Raw genomic sequence first — 23,058 nt, forward strand, 5'->3', positions numbered from 1 at the left:
GCTTTAAGTGGAAACAGCACTGATTTATTTACATTCATTCTAAGACCTGATACTGAGGAAAACTCATTAATGCAATTAACTGCTTTTATTATTTCTAAATCGTTTTTAAGAAAAATAGTGGTATCATCAGCTAATTGACACAATTCAAATAATCTTTCAAATGCTCTTATACCTTCAAACTCTGCTTTTTTAAAGGAACTGTATGTAAGAAATGTAGGTCTGGTAGTATAAGTGGAATAACTGACTTCGGGCTGTTGAATTATTACAAAAAATAATGAACAACTGAGGTCACGACACAAATAAATTGATTAAACTTGGAAAAAACGCTAATAATAATCATAATTAAACAATGCATTACATAATTTGTGTTTCTTATTCTTGTCTATGTTGCTGTTGCAGGTCTATTAGTCAGTATTTATACTACAACATTAATGCATATTTTGAAAATAATCTTGTCAGATAGGGTTGCCAACCGTTCCGTATACGAAATCCTCCCGTCCCGTATAAAACCCAATTTGTCCCGTACAGTCAATATATGTGGCACATGACAACTTAATAGAGATTTTGTGTATACCCTCCTGATATGTTGATTTGGTTATACATAGATTTTAATATTTTCATAACTCTGTGAAGAATCTGCTTAAACAGTGGAATGTTATTTTCTTGATTTACTGTACATTTAGATAAATATCAATGCTACACGATTTGTGTGGAAATGGGCTTATAGGTAAATCAATAATGATCAAACCAGTTTTCTATGTAAATGTGGATCATTTATATTTTATTGACCAACCGATAGCAGAATACTATATGTATACTTAATTCATCTCTTCCCTTTCTCTTTCTTTCATAGTGTTTCACAGTTATAGATTGCAAAGACTATTGTTCACTTCTAGATCATCTTTCACCATCTATCAGTATGAGTATGTCAACCATATCAACCATTTTTGAGATTCCAGAGCAGTCATCTACTGAATACTCAGATGAGCTCATGACAGCCCTTGCTGCGGGACGGTGGTGGGCAATCATGGAAGTTTCAGACCCCATATCTGAGCATGAGTACCTTGGATAGTGTCGGGGAACAGTGGAGGCAGGAGGAACTTCATCCCCCACATCCCTGGTCTTCAGTGATGCTCATCTGAGAAGGCTCAGTCCCAGAACTCAGGCTTCTCAGATGCAACACTGAAGACCATGGACCAGAGGAGAAAGTGGAGACAGGGAGCACCTGTGCCTTCTGGGTCCCACCGGGAACCACCTGTGCCCGTTGGGTCCCAACGAAGTGGAAAAGCCTCTGACTGAGGATCTGCAAAAGGCTTCTTTTGAAACACCCATGCCCAACAAGCCTCCGAGGGCACCTGTGACTGCCCCAAAGGTGCTCACATGCTCCCCACATGAAGTATCCATGCCAGACAAGATCGCAGAAAGGCCAAAACTAAAGATCCCTGAGCCACTGAGATGTGAGCTGCTGCAGCAGAAGCCCTCAAGCCCCTTCTCTGAAGATAGAGCCTGTCTGCTGTGCACCAGTTATTGACAAGATCTCTGAGTGGAAATATCCTAAAAACCCTGAGGAGCTGAGCAAGGAGCTGCTGAGGCAGCGTTTGCAAAATGCACCAGTGCTTGTGCCTGCCACAAACCTCAGGATCCCTGGGCAGCAGAGGGAGAAGTGGGAGCAGCAGCTGAATATCCCACAGGAAGTGTCTGTGACTTGTTCTACCGTGTTCCCCACAGCATCCACCTGGGTCTCCCCAGAAGAGGGTGTGTTCATGGAGCACGGAAGCTTCTGTAAGTCCCGTCTATCTCTTGTTTTTACTTATTTTAAGATTTATTCAAAAAAGTAAACATTGCCTTCAACTATGCTACTATGTTTTCTAGGTCAGGGGTTTTCAAACTTTATCACGGCAAGGACCCCCAAATATGTTGAACCTTGTATGAGGGACCCCCTTCCTAAAATCCATCTATATATTTGTATGTATGAAAAAAAACTGAGATAAATAGTAAGTGTGACATTATAAATACAACATAATGTTTCCAAACTTAAATTGGCTATACTTAATGTTGGATGTATAAACTCGAAGAAGAAATTTTCAATTAAAACTTATTTTTATAAGAAACTTTCACAATAAATGTATGTAAGCAGTTTACGTACCGCATTAAGAATACTGCCTTACAACCCCAGGGAGCAAGATAAAGGAATATAGTAAGAAAAACTCACTAGAAAGATACAAAGCAAACATATACAATTCTGGAAAGTATGTTTACGGCAAGAAAGGAGAGAAACATTTAGATTTAACATGAGATTTAACATGAAACGGGTAGAATGTTTGGTAGACTTTATCCATTTTTGCTTTGTCTTTTATTCTCTGAAATTTTCTGGGGACCCCTTAGAACCTTCTGGAGGACCCCTGGGGGTCCCCGGACCCCAGTTTGAAAACCCCTGTTCTAGGTCCTCTATTTAAAATCCTTTTATATTAAAAAGATACACCTTTAGATTTAGTCTAAGCACTCGTTAAACCTGCCCAGCATTGCACGGTTATACATGTATCTGTTCCCTCAACAGGACAATGTAGGTCTGTGTCAGGCACCGCCACTAAAACTGTGTGTGGAAATTGACAACCATCTCAAACTGAGGAGCTACAACCATCAAGCTCCTCAGAAAACCACTTCACAACTGAAGCAGAGAACTCAGAGCCTTCAGCCCAGGACCCAGCTGAGCCGGAAAAGAGCATGGGTGAAACTCTCCTATCTCTCGCCAGCAGCCATATCACCCTGTAACCCAAGACTGGTTTCCCACTGAATCTAAGCAGGGCTGAGCCTGGTCAGTACCTGGATGGGAGACCAACTGGGAAAACTAGGTTGTGCTGGTAGAGGTGTTAGTGAGGCCAGCAGGGGGTGCTCACCCTGTGGTCTGTGTGGGTCCTAAAGCCCCAGTATAGTGATGGGGACACTATACTGTAACAAGCACCGTCCTCCGGATGAGACGTTAAACCGAGGTCCTGACTCTCTGTGGTCATAAAAAATCCCAGGATGTACTTCGATAGAGTAGGGGTATAACCCCGGCATCCTGGCCAAATTTGCCCATTGGCCCCTGTCCATCATGGCCTCCTAATAATCCCCATACTGATTGGCTTCATGTCTCCTCTCCACCAATCAGCTGGTGTGTAGTGGGCGTACTGGCGCAATATGGCTGCCATCGCATCATCCAGGTGGATGCTGCACATTGGTGGTGGTTGAGGAGATTCCCCCCTTCTATGTAAAGAGCTTTGAGTGCCTAGAAAAGCGCTATATAAATGTAACTAATTATAATTAATCTCAGTTTTACTTAGATTTAGAAATTAAACGCTTTAATAATTTTCTCTGGGACGATAATCATATCCTTTTCAATTCAGATCCCTCATATTGAAATGGTAGAAACAATTTGTCTTTAGATTTTCTTTAAGAATCACTCATTAAATCTGGTCAGCGTCACATGATTATGTGTGTTCCTTCAACAGGACAGTGCAGGTGTGGATCGATTTATTTGTCAATGACAACACACATGAATTAGCACTGGTGTTATATAATCAGATCATTTTCATCTGCTGTCACTGCACTGATTAAACTCACACTCTAAGCCAAAGGATAGCATTATAACATATATAATTCATATTTATGGCTGAAGACAATGGGTATATAACACAACTGATTCACTATTTCAGTGTACATGTTCTTGCAACAATAGCCCGCATCCTAAACATCATCAGACTGTTTTAATTTTCTTTTTCAAAAGGCAATTTAAGTCTAAAGTCTTTTTCTATACTTTACTTTTATCAGTGGACCTTTTGTATTTAAACAAATAAAACATCTTTTAGGCAGCTTCTTTAGTGCATGTTTCACTGGATGTGTTATGTATAATTGAAGTACAATGTACAGAAAAACTGTTTTTTTTTATATTTATTTCTATAAATTATGCCATTTATTTCATTAACTTTCTGATATACGTTTATTATTAGTATTGGTATTTGTTATTAGTGTTTCTATAGGTTACTATCACTGTTATCTGAAAATATCTTGTAGCAAATAAGTTTTGAACTATTGATTAAGAAATATGGACTAAAAATCATACATACCAAATCCCTCCAACATTGCAATTGATCATCCTGTGGGTCCAGTTCAGCATGGCACAATTCTGTTCCCTTTCCAAGTTTATATCTCGCAATTCTGACTTTTTCCTAGCAATTCCGAGTTTATATTTCCCGTACTGAAAACAAGCTTCCACGGTTCAAAGTTTGGTATCAGTAGTTTTTTTTGTTGTTGTTGAAATTAATAGCCTACTATTATTCAAGCCAGAATGCATTACATTTATCAAAAATGACAGCAAAGACTTCTATGTTGTTATAAAACAATGTTTTCAACATTGATAATAATGAGAAATGTTTCTGAGCAGCAAATCATCATACAAGAATGATTTTGAAGGATCATGTGACACTGAAGACCGGAGTAATGATGCTGAAAATACAGCTTTGATCACAGGAATAAATTACATTAAAATGTATATGGATTAAAATAGAAAACCGTTATTTTAAATTGTAATAATATTTTACAACATACATTTTTACTGTATTTTTGATCAAATAGATGCTGCATTGGCGGGTATGAGACTTTTGAAGAAAAAAAAAAATGATGGTATGTTTCTTTGTTTTTTAAAAAGGAAAAAAAAAAGTCAAACAGGTGGTTTACTTTAAAAAATACCTTATTTAATTTAAGTAAACAGCCAGAGAGATGTAAGGCCTTGGTTGTTATTGAGCACTTGATGCAAAAGTACATTAACAAGAACATCTTGCAGTGAAAAGACGTTTGGCCTTTCGTAGTGTGGACGGATGTTTAAGTGAGCGTCTGTTACTGATCCACACACACACGTGACAGTAGCACCTCCATCTGTGCTACACCTGGAATTACAATGATCTCGCAGAGTTTGTCCTTCTGTACCGGTCAAACGCCTCACATAGAGGTCAGGGCTCTGCGATTACAGTACGGTAAAGCATACAGTGACAACAATGTAAATTGTATTCTTTGATCTCTGAAGCCCCGGGCGTCAGGAGGGCCCTGCAGAGGTGTAGCTGCCTGAGTGTGGAGCTCTGCGTCCAGCCTCACTTGTCTCTGCGCAGCACCAGCTCGGTCAGCCGGATCAGCGCGTCTCGCTCTGTTGACGGCCGCAGCCGGCTGATCTGCCGAATGGCCTCTTGGCAGTAGTGTTGGGCGAGGTAGTTAGTCTGTTTCACACCGTCACTCTGAGAACACAGAAAACAAGCTGATGAGTGCGGAGTTTTACCAACTAGTTATAGAAACTTCTGTAATGCTTCTGGAACTGTTCTAGTTGGATGAATCACAAGAAACTTGACTGGATCAGATTTTTTTTTCTAACACTATTTTAAAGTGGAAATGAAGCAGTCAGTCAAGTTTACATTATTTACATTATATAACCAATCTTAAAGAATAAAGGATGTTTTGTTATATACATTTGCATTACAAATATATGCAGAAGTCCTTTCAAGATCGTCTTCCAAGTGATGTCAAACGCTGTGGTATTGCAAAATGGCGGCACCCTTGCTCCAAAAGCTATAACAAAACATCAATTTTTCTTTAAAATGGATACATTAAATCGTGTGTGTTCTATAATATTTTACGGAAATCAGTTTACTAAATAACGTAAACTTGACTGACTGATTCATTTCCACTTTAAGTAATAACAGTAAATTATGCATAATTACAAGTAACTAACCCTAAAACCAAACCCTAACCATAAGTCTATAGTAAGTACATGTATATAGTAATACTTATACATGTAATAGTTGAGTAAATGAAATGTACCTTCGTCAACCTAAAATAAAGTGAAACTTATTTTTCTGACACTTAAATATAAAATGAAGAGATAAGCTGAGATAAGCAAATTTTGAAATAAATAACTTTTTAAAATTAACATATTTATTACGCTTATTTAATTAATGTTTTGTAGAATTATTTTTTTATTTCTTAATTTAAACATATTTTTTAGTTTCTATTTCTAGGAACAATAAAAAAAAATGTTTATGCTAATTTCCTCGTAGAACATTTCCACACAAAAACTTTTCAATTGTAAACTCACAATTATAAGGGGAAAAAGTCAGAATAGTGAGAAAACGTCGCAATTTTCTTTTATTCCGTGGCGGAAACAAGCTTCCATAGAAATGTGACCTGGGGTCAGTTGTATAAACATAGCCATTAAAGGGTTACTTCAGCGATTAGCATTAAGCTTTGTATCAGTAGAAACCCGGTAGTATATTCAAATTATTGTACTTTACCCCCTCAATCCCCCTGAGACAATTGAATTATGCAATTTATTTCTGGAAAAAAATCCTCAGAGGACGCAAGTATTGTAATTTTGCGTCATCTGATAATTTTTTTGGCCAGAGGCTAAAGACTACAGCCAGTAGAAGGAGCTGTTCCGCATGTTATCAACCCGCCCATAGGGGTGGGATCTCGCTCACAGAATGTAAATGCGCACAGCCGCTCGGCTCAGGCATTAATAACGGAGCGTGGCGGAGCAAAGTGAGTGTTCCAATATTTCAATGAATTCCTATGAAAGCTAAGCTTCCATAGGCATGATCTGAAAACGCGCCAGACTGGACACGCTCCGTGAATGACAGCCGCGCTTACCTCAGCTCTTTGCTCTCGCGATGAATGAAATCTGACTCCTGCTGCGTCTGTACCGTGACTTTCGTTCGGCTCACTCACACTTTATTGAAAAGACACGTTCAGTTTTTAATTGTAGTGTCTGTTCTCTAACTGAACGAAATGATTGTATTACTATGAAAATCAAAACGATGGTGGGGGCGGTGTCATGGTGGGCAAGTGATAACCAGTGGCCGTGGCTTTGGGAGTGGCCTCGTTGAGCAGCGAAAGTGCATTCTGAGAGTTGTTGTCTTTCATCCACATGAGACAAAAATACATTTTCTGTCTTTTCTCAGTATAGGCACCAAATTCAAAAATAACTTCACATTTCTACTACATAAATGACCCAGTTTAAATACACATTCATCTTCCCAGCTTAAGAACTAGTATGACAAACTAGCAGTTAGTTAGGGGTAAATCAGTCTTACTTTTCAGTGTCAAATTAGACAAATATACATTTTATTAAAAAGATTGGATGACTAACTTGTAAGACTAGTCTTAGTGGTTTATGCAACCAGTCCCTGGACATGTTTTCATGAGATTCACCCGTATACAACACAAATCCTCCTCACCTTCAGGACATATTGCCAGGCTCGATCCACATCTCCATCAGAGCTGAAGCGCCTCATTATCATTGCATGCAGCTCAGGAAACTAAACAGTGAAAGTAGAGTGAAACTGTTAGGGAGGTTTTACAATTAGGTTTATGGCTCTAATAAACCAAGTCAATCATTAGACTTGATTCCCCTTTCTGTACTTCAGGGAAGTGGCATTATATGGTGAGAGCACAGATGCGTTCAGCTGTCGTACCTGTTGGCAAGCAAACAGAACGGGCCCGGTGGCCAGACCCAGTTTGAGATCGGCAGCTGACGGCTTCCCCAGGCGGTTTGCACACGACGTGAAGTCCAGAATGTCATCCACAAGCTGAAAAAGATAACCAAGTTCTATTTTACTTGACTTTAAACATATATAATTTAAGACAAAACTAATGCGACCTGTAATGAATTCTTTGTTTAAAAAAAAAAAAGAAGTCAGCTATAACAGCACAGATGTTTGTAAATATGCAGCAGAACTGCAATCTATTTGACCGGGGTTCTATTTAGTGTTGCTAGTGAAAGAAATGACATACTGCAGTTTTACCAATTTTCAGCCAAAATATAAATTTTCGATTTATCAACTTTCAAATTCTGTTAATTTTATCACAAAATTCAAACAATAAATGTCACTTTGGCCATAGCTCCAGACTTGGCTAAAGACTTGTTCAGCACTGTTGGTGCTTTCGGCGGTGGACAGGGGTCAGCATGGGCACCCTGACTGGTCTGCCGCTATGCAGCCCCATACGCAACAAACTGATACACTGTGTATTCTGACACCTTTCTATCAGAATCAGCATTAACTTATTGAGCAATTAGAGCTCCGGCTTGTCTGTTTGATCGGACCACATGGGCCAGCCTTCGCTCCCCACGTGCATCCATGACCCTGACGCCGGTTCACCACTGTTCCTTCCTTGGACCACTTTTGATAGATACTGACCCCTGCAGACCTGGGGCCGGATTCACGAAAATCTTCACGAAAAAGAAAGAAGTTAAGAAATTTCTTAAGATAAATTCTAAGAAGTTCGTAAGAATGTTCCTAAGTGCAATTCTTGAAAAATTCTTTAAAAGTTCTCAAATATTTTCTTAAGAACATCTTAATTTTTTACTTAAGAAGAAAATGAAAGGTGTTATTTTATTGAAAGGCAGGTATTGCCGAATACTCGCTGAATGAAAAACACCTCAGAGCCAGTCTTTTTACGCTGCCTGCAGATTACCATAGATATCATAAGTGTGCAAACTATTTTCGTCGTGACTGGCTTTACGGAAGTTAATCAGTCGGCGTTGTGTTTTTAATGCTTTGTCATTAAAATTGTTATTTTAAAAGAGCCTGTCTCAAGATGCAGCGGTCTTTCCCATTCATTTGCACTCTCTCTAGAGTGAATGCATCTGGTATCTCTGTGTGTGTGTGTGTGTGTGTGTGTGGTGCTGCCTTGCTAGTTCTAGCTTGAGTGAGTGCGTCATATATGTGTAAAAGATCGATCCGTGTCGCTCACTTCAGAGTACTCGTCCATATTTATGGTACTATTAATATATATTTTATTTAGCTAGCTACTGTTATGTTGTAATGGTTCATATTTGAAACAACCCAATAAATTCATTAAACATCTTACATTTGGGCATTGAAGATAGGTTGGAGGTTATCCTAGCTTTAAGAAGTTATTTACTTAAATGTTTTCTTAAGCGCAATCTTACGAAAAAAGATAAGAACATTCTTAAGAAAAGTTTTTGAGAATACAAAATATTTTTATATTTTTTCTTAAGTCAGAAAAAAGAAGAAATTGGCAGTTAAGAAGATTTTTATTCTTAAGAATGTTTCGTAAATCCGGCCCCAGCTCCACAAGAGCTGCAGTTTTGGAGATGCTCTGACCCAGTCGTCTAGCCATCACAATTTGGCCCTTGTCAAACTCGCTCAAATCCTTACGCTTGCCCATTTTTCCTGCTTCTAACACATCAACTTTAAGGTCAAAATGTTCACTTGCTGCCTAATATATTCCACCCACTAACAGGTGCCACGATTTCATTCTGATGCCTCACTAACCAGAAGACACTTCTACTTCTGAAGCTTCTGTTATAATTGATCATTAACAATAATTACTTCCTACATTTGTAACCGCAACAAAATGATCATTATTAACTCGGTGATCACAGACCACTGCACTACAACTAACGTGCAAATAATGACAGATGCCGTACATGGAAACAAAAGTGCAAATAGCATTGAATGCTATTTATAGAAAACTTGGTATAAATAGCATCTATTAATATATATAGCTATTGTGCAACACCAACTGGTTTAAGTTTGGTTATTATTATACTGTTTCTGTATATTTTCACTGAAACAAGTACAAGTAGGTAATGCTAATGTGTGCTTCACATATGTAAATTACACAAATAAATTAAGCAACAAAAATAATAATACCTAATATTATACAAAAAAAAATCTAATATCGAGATTTTTTAAGTCGACGTTTATCTGATTAATGTCTAATTAAATGATTACTAATATTGAAGCTGTGGGTTTTAGTTACTAAGACTCAACTTAACTTTATTTCTAGAGCACTTTCAAAAACCACAACCGGTACCAAAGTGCTGTACATGAGAATAACAACAACAAAACAAACAACAATACAAATACACTGAATTAAAAATACAATTTATAACATCATTAAAAGCTAAAAAAAAAAAAAAAAATTAACTCCCTCTGAAATTAAAAGACATGACAGAGCATTAAAGTTTACTAGTCACCTATTAAACTAGTCTGTGCAACCCCTAATATACACACACATAAATAATAAATCCAGCTTTTTACAGTCAATATTAAATATTTAATCCAAGAGGAATTATTCACAAATAAATGAAAAAATTACCTGGAATGCAATGCCAACGTTTCGTCCATATTGATAGGCTATCTCATGCACCTCAGGATCAGAATTCACCAGAATTGACACCTAGAATTCCAAAGAAATAATGCTGGTGTTCAACTTCTCTTTCAGCTCTGAACTTCATCTTATGATTGTTAAGATGGGACGTACATACTGCCTTACAACTGTTTGCAATGAGACTTGCAGTCTTCTTGAAGGTTTTCTCAAGGTAGTGCTTGAATCTCTCATTTTCATTCTCTTTAGACCCCAGCTGCATGAATTCACCTGGAATTCATCAATGAAAAATATAAATAACAGGTCCACTGTAGAAAACAAGTCTCATACATAAATCTAGAGTGACTTACCTCGTACAAGGTCTTCTATAACTTGTGACAGCACAGAAACTACTGTATTGTTCCCAATACGCGCTAATGCCATGGACGCTGCAGACAGAATGAAATCTCCAGCCAGGATAGCCTAACAGTTATCACAGATAGAAATATTATTGTTTATTTCCATTTATAAACAACATTAATCGTTTCTCTATGGAAGCTCGTTTCTTCTAAGGAATAAAAAAAATAAAGGTACATGCAAATTTTTCTGACAATTCTGGCCTTTATATCTCACAATTCTGAGAAAAAAAGTCAACTGCAAGATATTGTGGGATATAAACTTGCAATGCAAAAACAGGCAGCTGACTTTTATTCTCCAAATTTGCCAGTTCGGAACTTGGACATCTTTAGGTGTCAGCGCCATAAAGAAACATTGGAAAATCCGAAGCTCTCATCGGTTTGATGGTGTTTATGCTACAAAAATTGCTAAAATGTCGTGCCTGAGGTACTGTAACACTGATTCCAGGGATCGTGAGAGGATTTTCTGTTTGTCATACTCTCGTTAAGTTACGATTAAAGTCCCTGCTAACATACAAACCGAAATAACTAACTGTTCTCACGTCATGTAAGTTAACACTGTAGGTCAAAAACACGAAGGTCTACATTTCAGTGCCTCTCCATATTAAACTGGTTATATGTAAATGAATTTAATTTTAGATATGTTTAAGGTCTACATTATCTGTCTTACTAAGGAGGACTCCTATTTTGATGGGTATTATAGTCTACGGTTAGTGAAAGGAAGAGCTCGCACGCAGTTTATCGGAGTTGTTTTGCAGATACAAAGTTTACCAGTTATTAACTGCACCCCCGAAAAGGCATAAGCTCTGTGTATATGTTTGTTTACTGTTAGTTGTTCTGTTAGTGAGTGTTTTTGTGTAATTTGCTGTGTATGTTAATGGTAATGCAATGGAGAGAGAGAGTTTGTGAATGAGCAGAACTGCGACTGCGCTTCTCAGAACTGCGACTGCGCTTCTCAGAACTGCGACTGCGCTTCTCAGAACTGCGACTGCGCTTCTCAGAATTGCGACTGCGCCTCTCAGAACTGCGACTGCGCCTCTCAGAATTGCGACTGCGCTTCTCAGAACTGCGACTGCGTCTCTCAGAACTGCGACTGCGTCTCTCAGAATTGCGACTGCGTCTCAGAATTGCGACTGCGCCTCTCAGAATTGCGACTGCGCCTCTCAGAATTGCGACTGCGCTTCTCAGAATTGTGACCGAGTCTCTCAGAATTGCGACTGAGTCTCTCAGAATTGCGACTGCGCCTCTCAGAATTGCGACTGCGTCTCTCAGAACTGCGACTGCGTCTCTCAGCATTGCGACTGCGTCTCTCAGCATTGCGACTGCGCCTCTCAGAATTGCGACTGCGCTTCTCAGAACTGCGACTGCGTCTCAGAATTGCGACTGCGTCTCTCAGAATTGCGACTGCGCCTCTCAGAATTGCGACTGCGCTTCTCAGAATTGCGACTGCGCTTCTCAGAACTGCGACTGCGTCTCTCAGAATTGCGACTGCGCCTCTCAGAATTGCGACTGCGCCTCTCAGAATTGCGACTGCGCTTCTCAGAACTGCGACTGCGTCTCAGAATTGCGACTGCGTCTCTCAGAATTGCGACTGCGCTTCTCAGAATTGCGACTGCGCTTCTCAGAATTGCGACTGCGTCTCTCAGAATTGCGACTGCGCTTCTCAGAATTGCGACTGCGCTTCTCAGAATTGCGACTGCGTCTCTCAGAATTGCGACTGCGCCTCTCAGAATTGCGACGGTGTCTCTCAGAATTGCGACTGCGCCTCTCAGAATTGCGACTGTGTCTCTCAGAATTGCGACTGCGTCTCAGAACTGCGACTGCGTCTCTCAGAACTGCGACTGCGCCTCTCAGAATTGCGACTGCGCCTCTCAGAATTGCGACTGTGTCTCTCAGAATTGCGACTGCGTCTCTCAGAACTGCGACTGCGTCTCTCAGAACTGCGACTGCGCTTCTCAGAATTGCAACTATTTCTCAGAATTGCGACTGTGTCTCTCAGAATTGCGACTATTTTTCAGAATTGCGACTATTTCTCAGAATTTCGACTGCGCTTCTCAGAATTGCGACTATTTCTCAGAATTACGATTGCGCTTCTCAGAATTGCGACTTTTTCTCAAAATTGCGAATGTATTTCCCTGAATTGTGTGAAGCTCGCAATTGCCAGTTATAATGTCTGAATTGCGAGGTATAATCTATTGCCTGGCGGAAACAAGCTTCCATAGTTCTCAAGTGATTTTCTTTCAGATTTAAGGCGAGACACGGCAGGTGAAAACATCGTTTTTTCATGCAGTGGTCAATTTTGAGATTTTGGGCCAGTTTGCTCCCTTAACATGTAAGCTTTCATGTCAAAATAAAAAAAATGTCAACATTACACATTAAGGTGGTTATTTCATTATATTTTGTCACCGTGCGCCTTTAGATTTCTACCCGAAATCATCAAACGTTATTCTAGCGCGATCTCTCGTGCCGTCTCCATTCACAGAAACATGTCATGCTTGGTATCATTGTAAAGCTCTCAGTCTCACACACACCGCTGGCTAATCCAAATATGGACATTTCCTTTGTAGAACTAACCAACCGCGAAAGTTTGCAGCCAAACACCACATCTGATTGGTCATGTGAATTTCATACGCGCTGCCGATTGCTTGTGTATTCTCCACCCGAGAGAAAGTGCAGAAAACGCTGAAATCGGCTCATAAACGCTCACAGAAAAGAGCAAGTAGCAAGAGCTAGTAAAAAGAAAGTAAAGAACAACAGATTAGACGACGAAACCCCGTCAGAATTAGATTCAAATAGTTATAGATGGACCAATACAACAAACAGGGACAGTTCATCTGCAGTTTTTGTGACTGGCGTTTGTTAAGGTAGTTCTCTTAAGGTAGTTCTCTAATAGCTATTGCTATTAATAATTTATTAATTTATCAATTTCCACGTGTTTTAAATATTATACACTACTGATATTAATTAACTGAATATATATTTTGTTTGTAGGTTGGGGGTTTTATAGAAATGTATGCAGTTATACAGTATAAAACTTTAAAGGCCGTTTTCTCAAAATGAGTTTTTTCTCACACTCAGAGTCAGATATATCCACTTCAGTAGCAACTACAAGCACCAACTTTTGCAGTCTTATACTGAACTATATTCTGAAGGCTTTTACAGAGGGATTTGTTGATATATCATTCCTATCCTGAGTTATAGGTCCTTTAACTCCAAAAAACATGGCGAAAATTGATTTTTTAAGGCTATTGTCAGTATTCTCTAATTTACTAAAGCACAAAATAAGATATCCAGAATCACCTCTGTAAAAGCCCTCTCATCTAACATGTCAACAAATAGAACCAAGAATTTTAAACATGGTCCTTTCCAATTTCAAGATTTTGTTTTTGGAAAAGTATGCAAATGAGCGTATATTTAAGTATATAAGGCCTCATTTGCATATTAAAACATTAATTTACACAAAACGTGTAATACATTTTTTCCTTATGTTTATGCCAGTAATAAACTGGAGAAGTTTCACAGTGATATCTTGTAATTAAAAAAAATTCCCTATTCACCTGTAGTGTCTCGCCTTAAAATTAGACATCAACAAAGCTCCAAAATGTGCGACCAGCTGAAAACCACTGATCTGTTTTATAATCAGATGTTACTCACTTTTTTCTCTCCCCACACTTTATTAATGGTGTTTTTCCCACGTCTTGTGTCCGAGTCATCAATAACGTCATCGTGCACCAGGCTGGCAGTGTGGATCATCTCAGAGATCATAGCGATAGAGCGCTGTGCCGGCAGCAAAACCCTGAGGACATCAGATGTGCCTTATTTACACTGACTGATGCATCACATTTAGGGCTGGTCCGAATACCATTTTTGGAGCTTCGAAGCTTCTGTAGTAATCAACATCGAATATTCGAAGCTTCGGAGGGAAGGAGCTGAACATATCCTTCTCTCTAATAAAGGCTGGAATCTGGAGAAGCGGCGCGCCTCACGCAGGCAGGGCTTATATGCTCCGCGAACGGGCAATGAATAGTGATACAAAACACACAGACCTGTTACGTCCCAGTTTTGATATATTATAGTAGCTAGTAAAAATAATTCTGTTCAGTTATAGAACAGACTAAGAGCCCCTATTTCTGCCCCTGGGGCCAGTCTTCGGGACAATTTTCACGTCATACCTCAAACGCGGGCTTTTTCCTTCATTTTATATTTTAGACATTCATTAATTAAAAGAAACAATGAGGTGTGCAGCACTGGTGGAAACAACATGAGACTATGACACCACGACTGTTAAGACGGCTCGCAGTGTTTAGAGTATCGCCGCAAATGAGTAAAGCAAGCCAACACGCAAACTGCCGAACCTCTTAGATGCTCAAAAACACAATCATCTTCATTAAAATGAATGAGACTAAATGCTCTTACAGTGCTTAGATCACTCGTTCTGATATTGCGGTCTTTGATCTTGAAATGAGCTGATGAATAGCCTATAGGCTAATGCAGCTCATATCTTTTGCTTTCGTTGACATGAACTCCGTTAAATGTGCATATAGCGCAAGAATTGAAGATCGGATTTATATTAATTTTGCGGAGAGGTGTAAGTTAAGACAACCTGCCTAATTTTTATTTATTTATTTTTGAACACGTTTCCTCAAAAAAAAAAACGTATTATAAGCAAGACAAGTTAAGTGTTGATTTAAGAGGATAAATGGATCAAACATGTGTTGTTAACTCACTTTAAAAAAAAAAGAAAACTTTAATTTAACAATCAAAAAAAATGCTTTAAACATTTTTCTAAATTAACTTAATAAAGAAACGAAACGAAATATAACTACTTTGACATTAAAAACAAAACTGAACTATTTTAATGGCTGCAACGATGTGTAGGCCTAATAGGGAGGATAAAAAAATTAAATAAAAAATAAAAAATCACGGGACTCGGGCCGATAGTTTTGGTAAGCTGTAGGACGCGGCCAGGCTAGGGTCTAAGACTAACTACAATTAAAAAACTGAACGTGCCACTCGAGCCAAACTAACGGGCGTCTCAGCACATCAGCAGCAGCAGTCAGATAATATTCTACATGAGAGCGAGGAGCTAAATTACAAGATGATCGCGGAATATTTGGTTTTAAAGCGATGTAAAAGCGCCTACTTAAGGGAGTTTGTCATTGTACTGTTTTGTTGCTATGTTTTTCATTATAGAATAATAGCTAATGAACCCACAATTCAAGCAACCCGCCCCTGAATTGGCAAACCGAAAGTAAACGCGGCGCAGGGCTGCATGCGTTCAGCCGCTCAGCGCACAAGCACAGCATTGAGGGAAACGCTGAGGGAATATTTTTTCACCGTCACATCCCTAACGTATAAAAAGGATAATAAATTTTGATTATATTATTCTATTTTCCACAATGTCAAACGAACGCAGTTTAACCCAAAATGCAAGCTCAGACATGGCTTCTGCCACATAAGCTTGTGCAGTTGTGCGCTCTGGTGCACTGAACACTAAGAAGAAGCAAATATATTTATTAAGTATAACGACGCTATTAAAAATGGCTTGGCTATAAGATAATTGAAAAAAAGTATTGTATTTTATAGTGATTTAATAGTTTAAACATATGCAAGCGCGAATGAGAGCCGATGCCAGGTGTTCATGAAAACAACAACAACAACGAATATTCGAATCACAAATTTGAAAATCGAATACCAACCCATCGAACGAATATTCGAATATTCTGGTCCAGCCCTAATCACATTATGAATACACACACAGCACTGAAGTGCTTTCTCACCCCTCTTTATTGCTGTGGACGTTACAAGCTCGAGCCATCAAGATCACAATCATTGGTCGAAAGGCTTTTCCCTTCCCATCAAAGTAATAATCACAGAGTGCTTTCAGCTCCGCCTTAGAGACAAGCAGCTGCTGAAACAGAAATTTAAGAAGGTCAGTTTCAGTAGTTTGCTTTATAATGGACATAAAATAGCATACAACTTCTTATTAGAGAAGTGGTGGAAAGTGTTTGGGCATTAATAATTACTGAATATAATACTTCATAATGTAACAGTGGACAAGAAAAACATTGTTTAGTGGTAAAATGCTATGCAATACTGTGCAATATTCTCGCTGTACCTTTTTTATATCTTCATATAAATCTTGCAAGTCCTTTTGTGCAAGTGAGAAAGGATCTTTTAACTTTGCATCACTGTGTATACTGCAACAGACCTGTGGCGTTGAGTACAGACATCTATACCTGTGCCTGAGACACAAACAAATATTCAATAAAGACAATACATACATTTGTGCAAAATAAATTAATACATGTTTTTGGTTAATAACAAAAAACAATGTGCATGTTTGAGTCAGTCTATAAATAAGGGAGATCAGGGCTATATATATATATATTCTTTTTTATTATCAAATAACATTATTAGAATTTATAAATGTTATTTAATAATATTATAGTTATATATAAAAGTTATTTGAATGTATAACAATGTATTTAACTTTTTTTCTACTTGAATATATTTTAATGTAAACATATTTATAATAAATAAATATATTTAGTAGAATGTCATTTATTTTATTGCCATAATGTCAATAATTCATCATTACTCCAGACTTCAGTGTCACATGAGCCGATTTGCTGCTCAAGAAACATGTTTTATTATTAATGTAGAAAACAGTTGTGCTGCTTAATATTTTTGAGGAAACATGATCATGAAATCTTTAATTTATCTAAAACTATTTGTCTTTCAAAAAATAAAAAATATATCTTGCTAACCTAAATCTTCAGTTATCAAATTGTTTTGTTTCAATAATTTGATACAAAAACACCACAACTATTTTGGTTAACTGGAACTGTAATAAGTTATACTTTGTATACTCATAACATTATGCAAACTAGACTTTGACCTTTACAGTTATTTTAATATAGTCCATGTGACACTTTCACCCTGTGACAACTAGCCCCAGTGTACCTATACACATTAGTAGTGTATATGTATAACCATGACATTGACATACCTTACAAGGACCATTGGCTTGTTAAATTTATGTGCAGGGCCCTGCCGGAATAAAACCTGAAAAACATAAATACTAGATCATATAAAGCTGAAAGTAGTGCAGTACCCATCAAAACAACAGTACAAAAACTGTGCTCAGGATATAGTGTGTGTCATTACACAAGACTTCCTGTGCACCAGTGACATTCAATGGCATGCAAAACCAAAGGAAATACTGAGAACACTGAGTGTCTCAACTCTCACGAGTTCTTGACCTTTAACACAGAGTAAGGCAAGACTCCTGTAGTCCTTTACAAACATGACTGTAATCATCTGATCTGAGACTTTTAACACCATTACAGCGCAAGTCAATCGCCCTCATCTCAAACTTAGGTTCCTAAGGCAGTCATCTGTCATTAATTGGCTCACACCGGTGACCTTCATCACCATCAGTGTGATCGTTACCTGTTTCGCCGCGGTGGAAGACGCTGTTCTTCTGCTTGCTGAAGCCGCGTGAGTAAAAGCTCTTCTGCTGAGCCCACAACACCAGTCCAGTAATACAGCAGCTCCTGCACTGCTCCTCCAGCATCGGCTCCACGGCACCGCCATGCTGCCCCAACCAAGAGCGGCACATGCCCCGTGACGTCACGTTACGCAACCAAGGCATGAACCGGAAGATATTGTCACGTGATGTACTGCTGCTGTTGTAGAGAAGGGCCGTTGTTGTTGTTGGTTTTTTTCCCCAAAAATAGGCAGTTCACAAAAAAAAAATTCTAAAATGGGCGTGGCATAGTGGCCCATATATAACTCTTATTTCTTCTTTCAGAAACCAGCAGACATGTCTCACACCTTTCCGTCAAAATCTACTGACAGCCTAACCAATGGAAAACGTTTTTAGTGTACTCTTGAGCAAATGCTGTGCAATATAAGTTAAATGTTTCAGCTATTTTTTTTATTCCGTGGCTTCCACAGATTGCTATGGCAGAACTGCCCGCTATTTTACACAAAAAACATCATCGCTGTTTGCAAACACAAAATACGTCTAACGTTACTTTGAGTGTCTATCAGGTAATTATAATCAGGCGGTATATATATATATATATATATATATATATATATATATATATATATATATATATATATATATATATATATATATATATATATATATATATATATATATACAGGCGGTCAAAATATCACTGAAATCTCATTTGTTATTATCTATTCATTTAAAAACGGTGAGTGGGGGAAAATACCTTTTTTAAATATATATATATATATATATATATATATATATATATATATATATATATATATATATATATATATATATATATATATATATATATATTGTAATTGTTGTGGGTTCAATATATTTTTATTAAAATTAATAATTATGATTTAGTTTGAAAAAAATAAAACGGCTAATAGTAATCATTGGAAATAGCAAGCAGTTCAAAACAATAGTATAACAAAATTATGCCTTTACAAAAATAAAACAACATAAATATATGATAAATAAAACTATTTAACAAATACTTTAACATTGTATTTAAGTGTATTTGTTGCAAGTGTATGTCATTTAGTTTTTATTAGGGCTGTCAAAAGATTAATCGCATCCAAAATAAAAGTTTGTGTTTACATAATATGTGTGTGTACTCTGTTAATTATTATTTATATATAAATACACACACAAGCATGTATATATTTAAGAAAAAAAAATATTTTTATATATAAAACATTTATATTTATATATATTATAGATTATATAAATGTATATACAGTATATACATGCAAATATTTCTTAAATATATACATGAATGTGTGTGTATTTATATATAAATAATAATTAACAGAGTACACACACATATATTATGTAAACACAAACTTTTATTTTGGATGCGATTAATCTTTTGACAGCCCTAGTTTTTATATGTGTGAAAATTACTTGTGACTGCGGAACTTTTGGGGACATTTAAAATTGTGCAAAACAACCCCGCTCCCATTGAGGGCCTGTTGTAAAGCACATTACAAACAGTATTACTTTAATTTAACATGAATAGTTAATATGTAACTTACTACCTTGAATCGATAACAATGTTTATAATATATATATATATATATATATATATATATATATATATATATATATATATATATATATATATATATATATATATGCTCATACATACTTCATGTAGCGGCACGCGCGTATGGAGGATGAAACAATAAATAAATATGCAAATAAATCCAAAATCCACATATTTGTCATTGAGTGACATATCCTTTTTGGTTTTCTACATTGTCAAAAATCTTACGAGTTACTCCCTCAATAACAGAATTAATTACAAGCCACATTTCGAAAAGGGCCTTTGTAGCAATTAGTGATTGTAACAGTTCAAGGCTCAGGTAAGAAGGAGGCGGGAACTGGCAAACGTTCAACATAAAGTTTAATGACAAATTAAACAGACAACAAAACGAAAGTAATCATCCCTTCATGGACGACTGCTGTATATAACGTAAACAAAACAAACCAACAACATAAAGTCCAAGCCCTGGTCCTGTCTCGTCCTTCACTGTCATCACTCCCCCTTTCATCCTTTCGGAGCTCTTCCGTGGGACTTGAGACTGGCTCATTAATAGTGGCTCCACCGGCCTCGCTCTGCTCCCACGGCTCTCTGCCCCGCCCTGCTCGTCACAGTGATAAGCTGTGTTCTGAGTAAAACCAGTAAAATAATGAGATTTAAGGATAAAATGTAATAGGTCATCATATAAAATATTAAATAAATAAAAAAATAGAAAACAGACATTTATGTTGGATACTTGGATACTTTTGCTAAATTTATACGTAATAAATTACTTATATACACCGTCTATATCTTGTTGAATAAAATGCGCTAATTTTGTAATTTCATGTTCTTAGTGTATATTGGATACAATATCTAATCAATATCAAAGCAATTTTCAGCACTCGTTTTCATGGGTCCTCACAAATAGAAGAATCTTACATTATTTATCAGTGAGTTCAAGTCCTCTATTAGATCACTGTGGAAATCTGATGACATCTGTAATTCAAAAGAACAGACCCAGAAAAAGATACAACCAAGAAACTGCTGTGAAGTCACACATGACAGTGTGATCGCTGTGGCGTCTCTGTGTCTTCAGTCTCTGTTGATTGTGTGACTGTGACGTCTCTGAAGCGGCTCCATATTCACCATCAGCTGATCCTGAGGAAACTGGACTGACTTCTAAATACTGAGAGTCCTACAATAAAACACACGGGCAGTCATTTACTGAGACATTACTGCTGTCACATCACATCAGGAGATCCATTTCAGAAAAAAATGCAGGCAGAGATATTAGTACATTGATATTACTGCTAGAGATATGAAAGGTGGCTAGATTAACACAAAAATTATCATTTTAAGGTAATTTCCTGGGATTGCTGTGTGAAAGGGGATAGGTGATTCAATGACAAATATATTTTTTTAACAGTCACTCGACGTCACCTACTCTATTTATTTGAAGTATCAAGTAACTTTCAAAAGATGATTTACTCTATTTTAATATATACCATAGTCTATACCATATAGTCATCAGTGTTTATATCCTAACTATAAACGGTTATTTTGATGGTCAACTTTAGACATTCTACTAACAGTAAGTAACTTTGCAACTACACGTCAACTAACTCTCATTAATGTATTGTTAGACTATCTGCTTAATATCCGCCAACACTATTTTAATGCTCCTCAACAGACATTCTACTGTAACTTTGCAACTACATGTCAATGTATTTTACTTACCCCCTAGTAACACCTAACAGTCTACTAATACTTTAATGAGAGTTAGACATGTAGCTGCAAATGTGACATGTAGTTAGTAGAATGTCTAAAGTGGACCATTGCAATAAAGTGCAACCCTCATATCATCCCAAGTTTACATTGGCTACCTTTTAAGTTTTGTAACGATTATAAAATATTGTTACTTAGGCCCTAGACTAGCTTTTAACTAACCATGGCCTGGTTTCACAGACAGGGCTTAGACTAAGCCAGGATTAGGCCTTACTTACTTAGTTAAATTAGGGCATTTAAGAAGCTTTCATAAATGTGCCCTAAAAAACATTACTGGTATACATCTTGAGAGAAAACAATTATGGCACTGACATGTTTTAAGATATGTGCAAGTTGATTTCTGTTAAAAGAGCTCAAACATGCATTTTAGTCTGGGACTAGCTTAAGCCTTATCTGTGAAACCGGGAGCATGACTTTTATTACCTTAGAGCTGTATATTTAAAGCTGTGAATGGACATTACTTTTTGCCAGAGGATGTACTCCCCCTGATGAGTGCTGTACAAATAAATGTGAAATGAATAAGAATGGAAATAAACTCAAACATGGTCTCTATTGCTAATAGATTAATAATAGTACATATTAAACAACGCTCTCTTTGTAACAGAGACAATGTAAAAGATGAAAATATTTATATATTCATAGATACGTCAAATCAAATGATTAAATTTGTATTATTAATCTCCAATTACACACATAGGAGGGCTTTTACACAATTTAAAAACACCAACTTCCATTCATTTCTAATATAGATGCAAATTATATGAACTTTAAATTAAGAAAAAAAAGATATAAATATGTACTTACAAAAGCAATATAATGTCTCCAGTTTATAATGTGGGTCATTTTTTAGATCAGAGAGAAGCCTCACGTCTGAATCTCCTAGTTTGTTCCTAGACAGATCCAATTCTCTCAGGTGTGATGGGTTTGATCTCAGAGCTAAAGCCAGAGCAGCACAACCTTCATTTGAAATTCCACAATCACTCAACCTGTAGAGAACAATGACGCTGTGTAAACAGTGTAAAATGTTTAGATTGCGTGTGATGTGACAAGCAATGCACCATACTTTCGCACTACACTGTTGTATAAAGGACTGTGTGTATGCTGGTTTTACATGAACTTAGGTGAAAATTCAAAAATAGTTTCAAAATAATTTATAATTTGTGAATTTGTGTAATGTTTTGTCTTGTTTGTGATGTGGGATATATATACAGTATATGTTGGGGGAACCTTTATGTTTTAGGATTAGCATGTATAAGCAAGCAGTTGGCTCACATGTGTTACAAATACACTGAAATCAGGTCTCCAATTGAACATTTTCTAGTGACCGATCACATCTAAAATTTTCAGTTGGCCAAATTGAATTTCTGTGAATTGATGCAATTTAATTCACAGAAATTCAGTTTGGCCAACTAAAAAATTAGAGACCTGATTTTTTTTACAGTGTATGTACAGTACTAACTCCTTGTTACAAATATGGTAGAACTATCACTTCTACCAGTAAATATTTATTTATAAATAATATTTGTCTCAACTCCTCAGCATACCCAATAGACCATACAAATTTGTTGCAACAGAAAATTGACACTATTTTCTAGCACTTTAGACACGGTTTGTCGTTTGAGTTTAAAGAAGACTAAAGATAAATCGTCTCAACCGTC

At 37.1% G+C, this 23,058-nt stretch overlaps 3 protein-coding genes across 8 annotated transcripts in view; all 3 read right to left on the minus strand.

Moving 5' to 3' along the window:
* The window catches only part of LOC307119970 (NACHT, LRR and PYD domains-containing protein 3-like), a 333,135-nt gene that overhangs the window by 154,666 nt on the left and 155,411 nt on the right, over window positions 1-23,058 (minus strand). Inside the window, exon 10 of the mRNA XM_079806747.1 lies at window positions 20,538-20,782. Within this exon, the coding sequence (XP_079662873.1) occupies window positions 20,619-20,782 (164 nt within the window). The 3' untranslated portion in view covers window positions 20,538-20,618. The remainder of the gene's footprint in view (window positions 1-20,537; window positions 20,783-23,058) is intronic.
* On the minus strand, window positions 4,324-18,210 carry pdss1 (prenyl (decaprenyl) diphosphate synthase, subunit 1). 2 transcript variants are annotated; one of them, XM_079806780.1, is made up of 11 exons: window positions 18,009-18,210; window positions 17,566-17,621; window positions 16,672-16,798; window positions 16,334-16,461; window positions 14,208-14,349; window positions 10,509-10,620; window positions 10,319-10,428; window positions 10,150-10,230; window positions 7,497-7,610; window positions 7,260-7,340; window positions 4,324-5,267 (listed from the first exon to the last, which is right to left on the minus strand). In XM_079806780.1, exons 1-11 carry the CDS (start codon window positions 18,150-18,152, stop codon window positions 5,127-5,129), a joined length of 1,236 nt encoding a protein of 411 aa, XP_079662906.1. In that variant the 5' UTR covers window positions 18,153-18,210; the 3' UTR covers window positions 4,324-5,126. The 2 variants fall into 2 exon arrangements, with proteins under 2 accessions (XP_079662906.1, XP_079662905.1); XM_079806779.1 differs by having other exon boundaries at window positions 16,334-16,464; window positions 18,009-18,208.
* LOC307119968 (NACHT, LRR and PYD domains-containing protein 12-like) overlaps window positions 19,980-23,058 on the minus strand; it is an 85,989-nt gene continuing 82,910 nt past the window's right edge. For 2 of the 5 annotated variants that reach the window (XR_013815716.1, XR_013815717.1), the window contains exons 12-14: window positions 22,205-22,386; window positions 20,555-20,810; window positions 19,980-20,261 (exon numbers count right to left, since the gene is read on the minus strand). Coding sequence is in view for 2 of the 5 variants with exons in the window: in XM_079806745.1 (XP_079662871.1) it covers window positions 20,809-20,810; window positions 22,205-22,386 (184 nt within the window). In the remaining 3 variants the exon portion in view is untranslated. Of the gene's footprint in view, window positions 20,811-22,204; window positions 22,387-23,058 lie in introns of all 5 variants that reach the window. The other 3 variants (XM_079806745.1, XM_079806746.1, XR_013815715.1) reach the window with 2 other exon arrangements.

Source organism: Gobio gobio (assembly GCF_949357685.1).
Source record: "Gobio gobio genome assembly, chromosome: 23".
Taxonomy (NCBI): Eukaryota; Metazoa; Chordata; class Actinopteri; order Cypriniformes; family Gobionidae; genus Gobio; species Gobio gobio.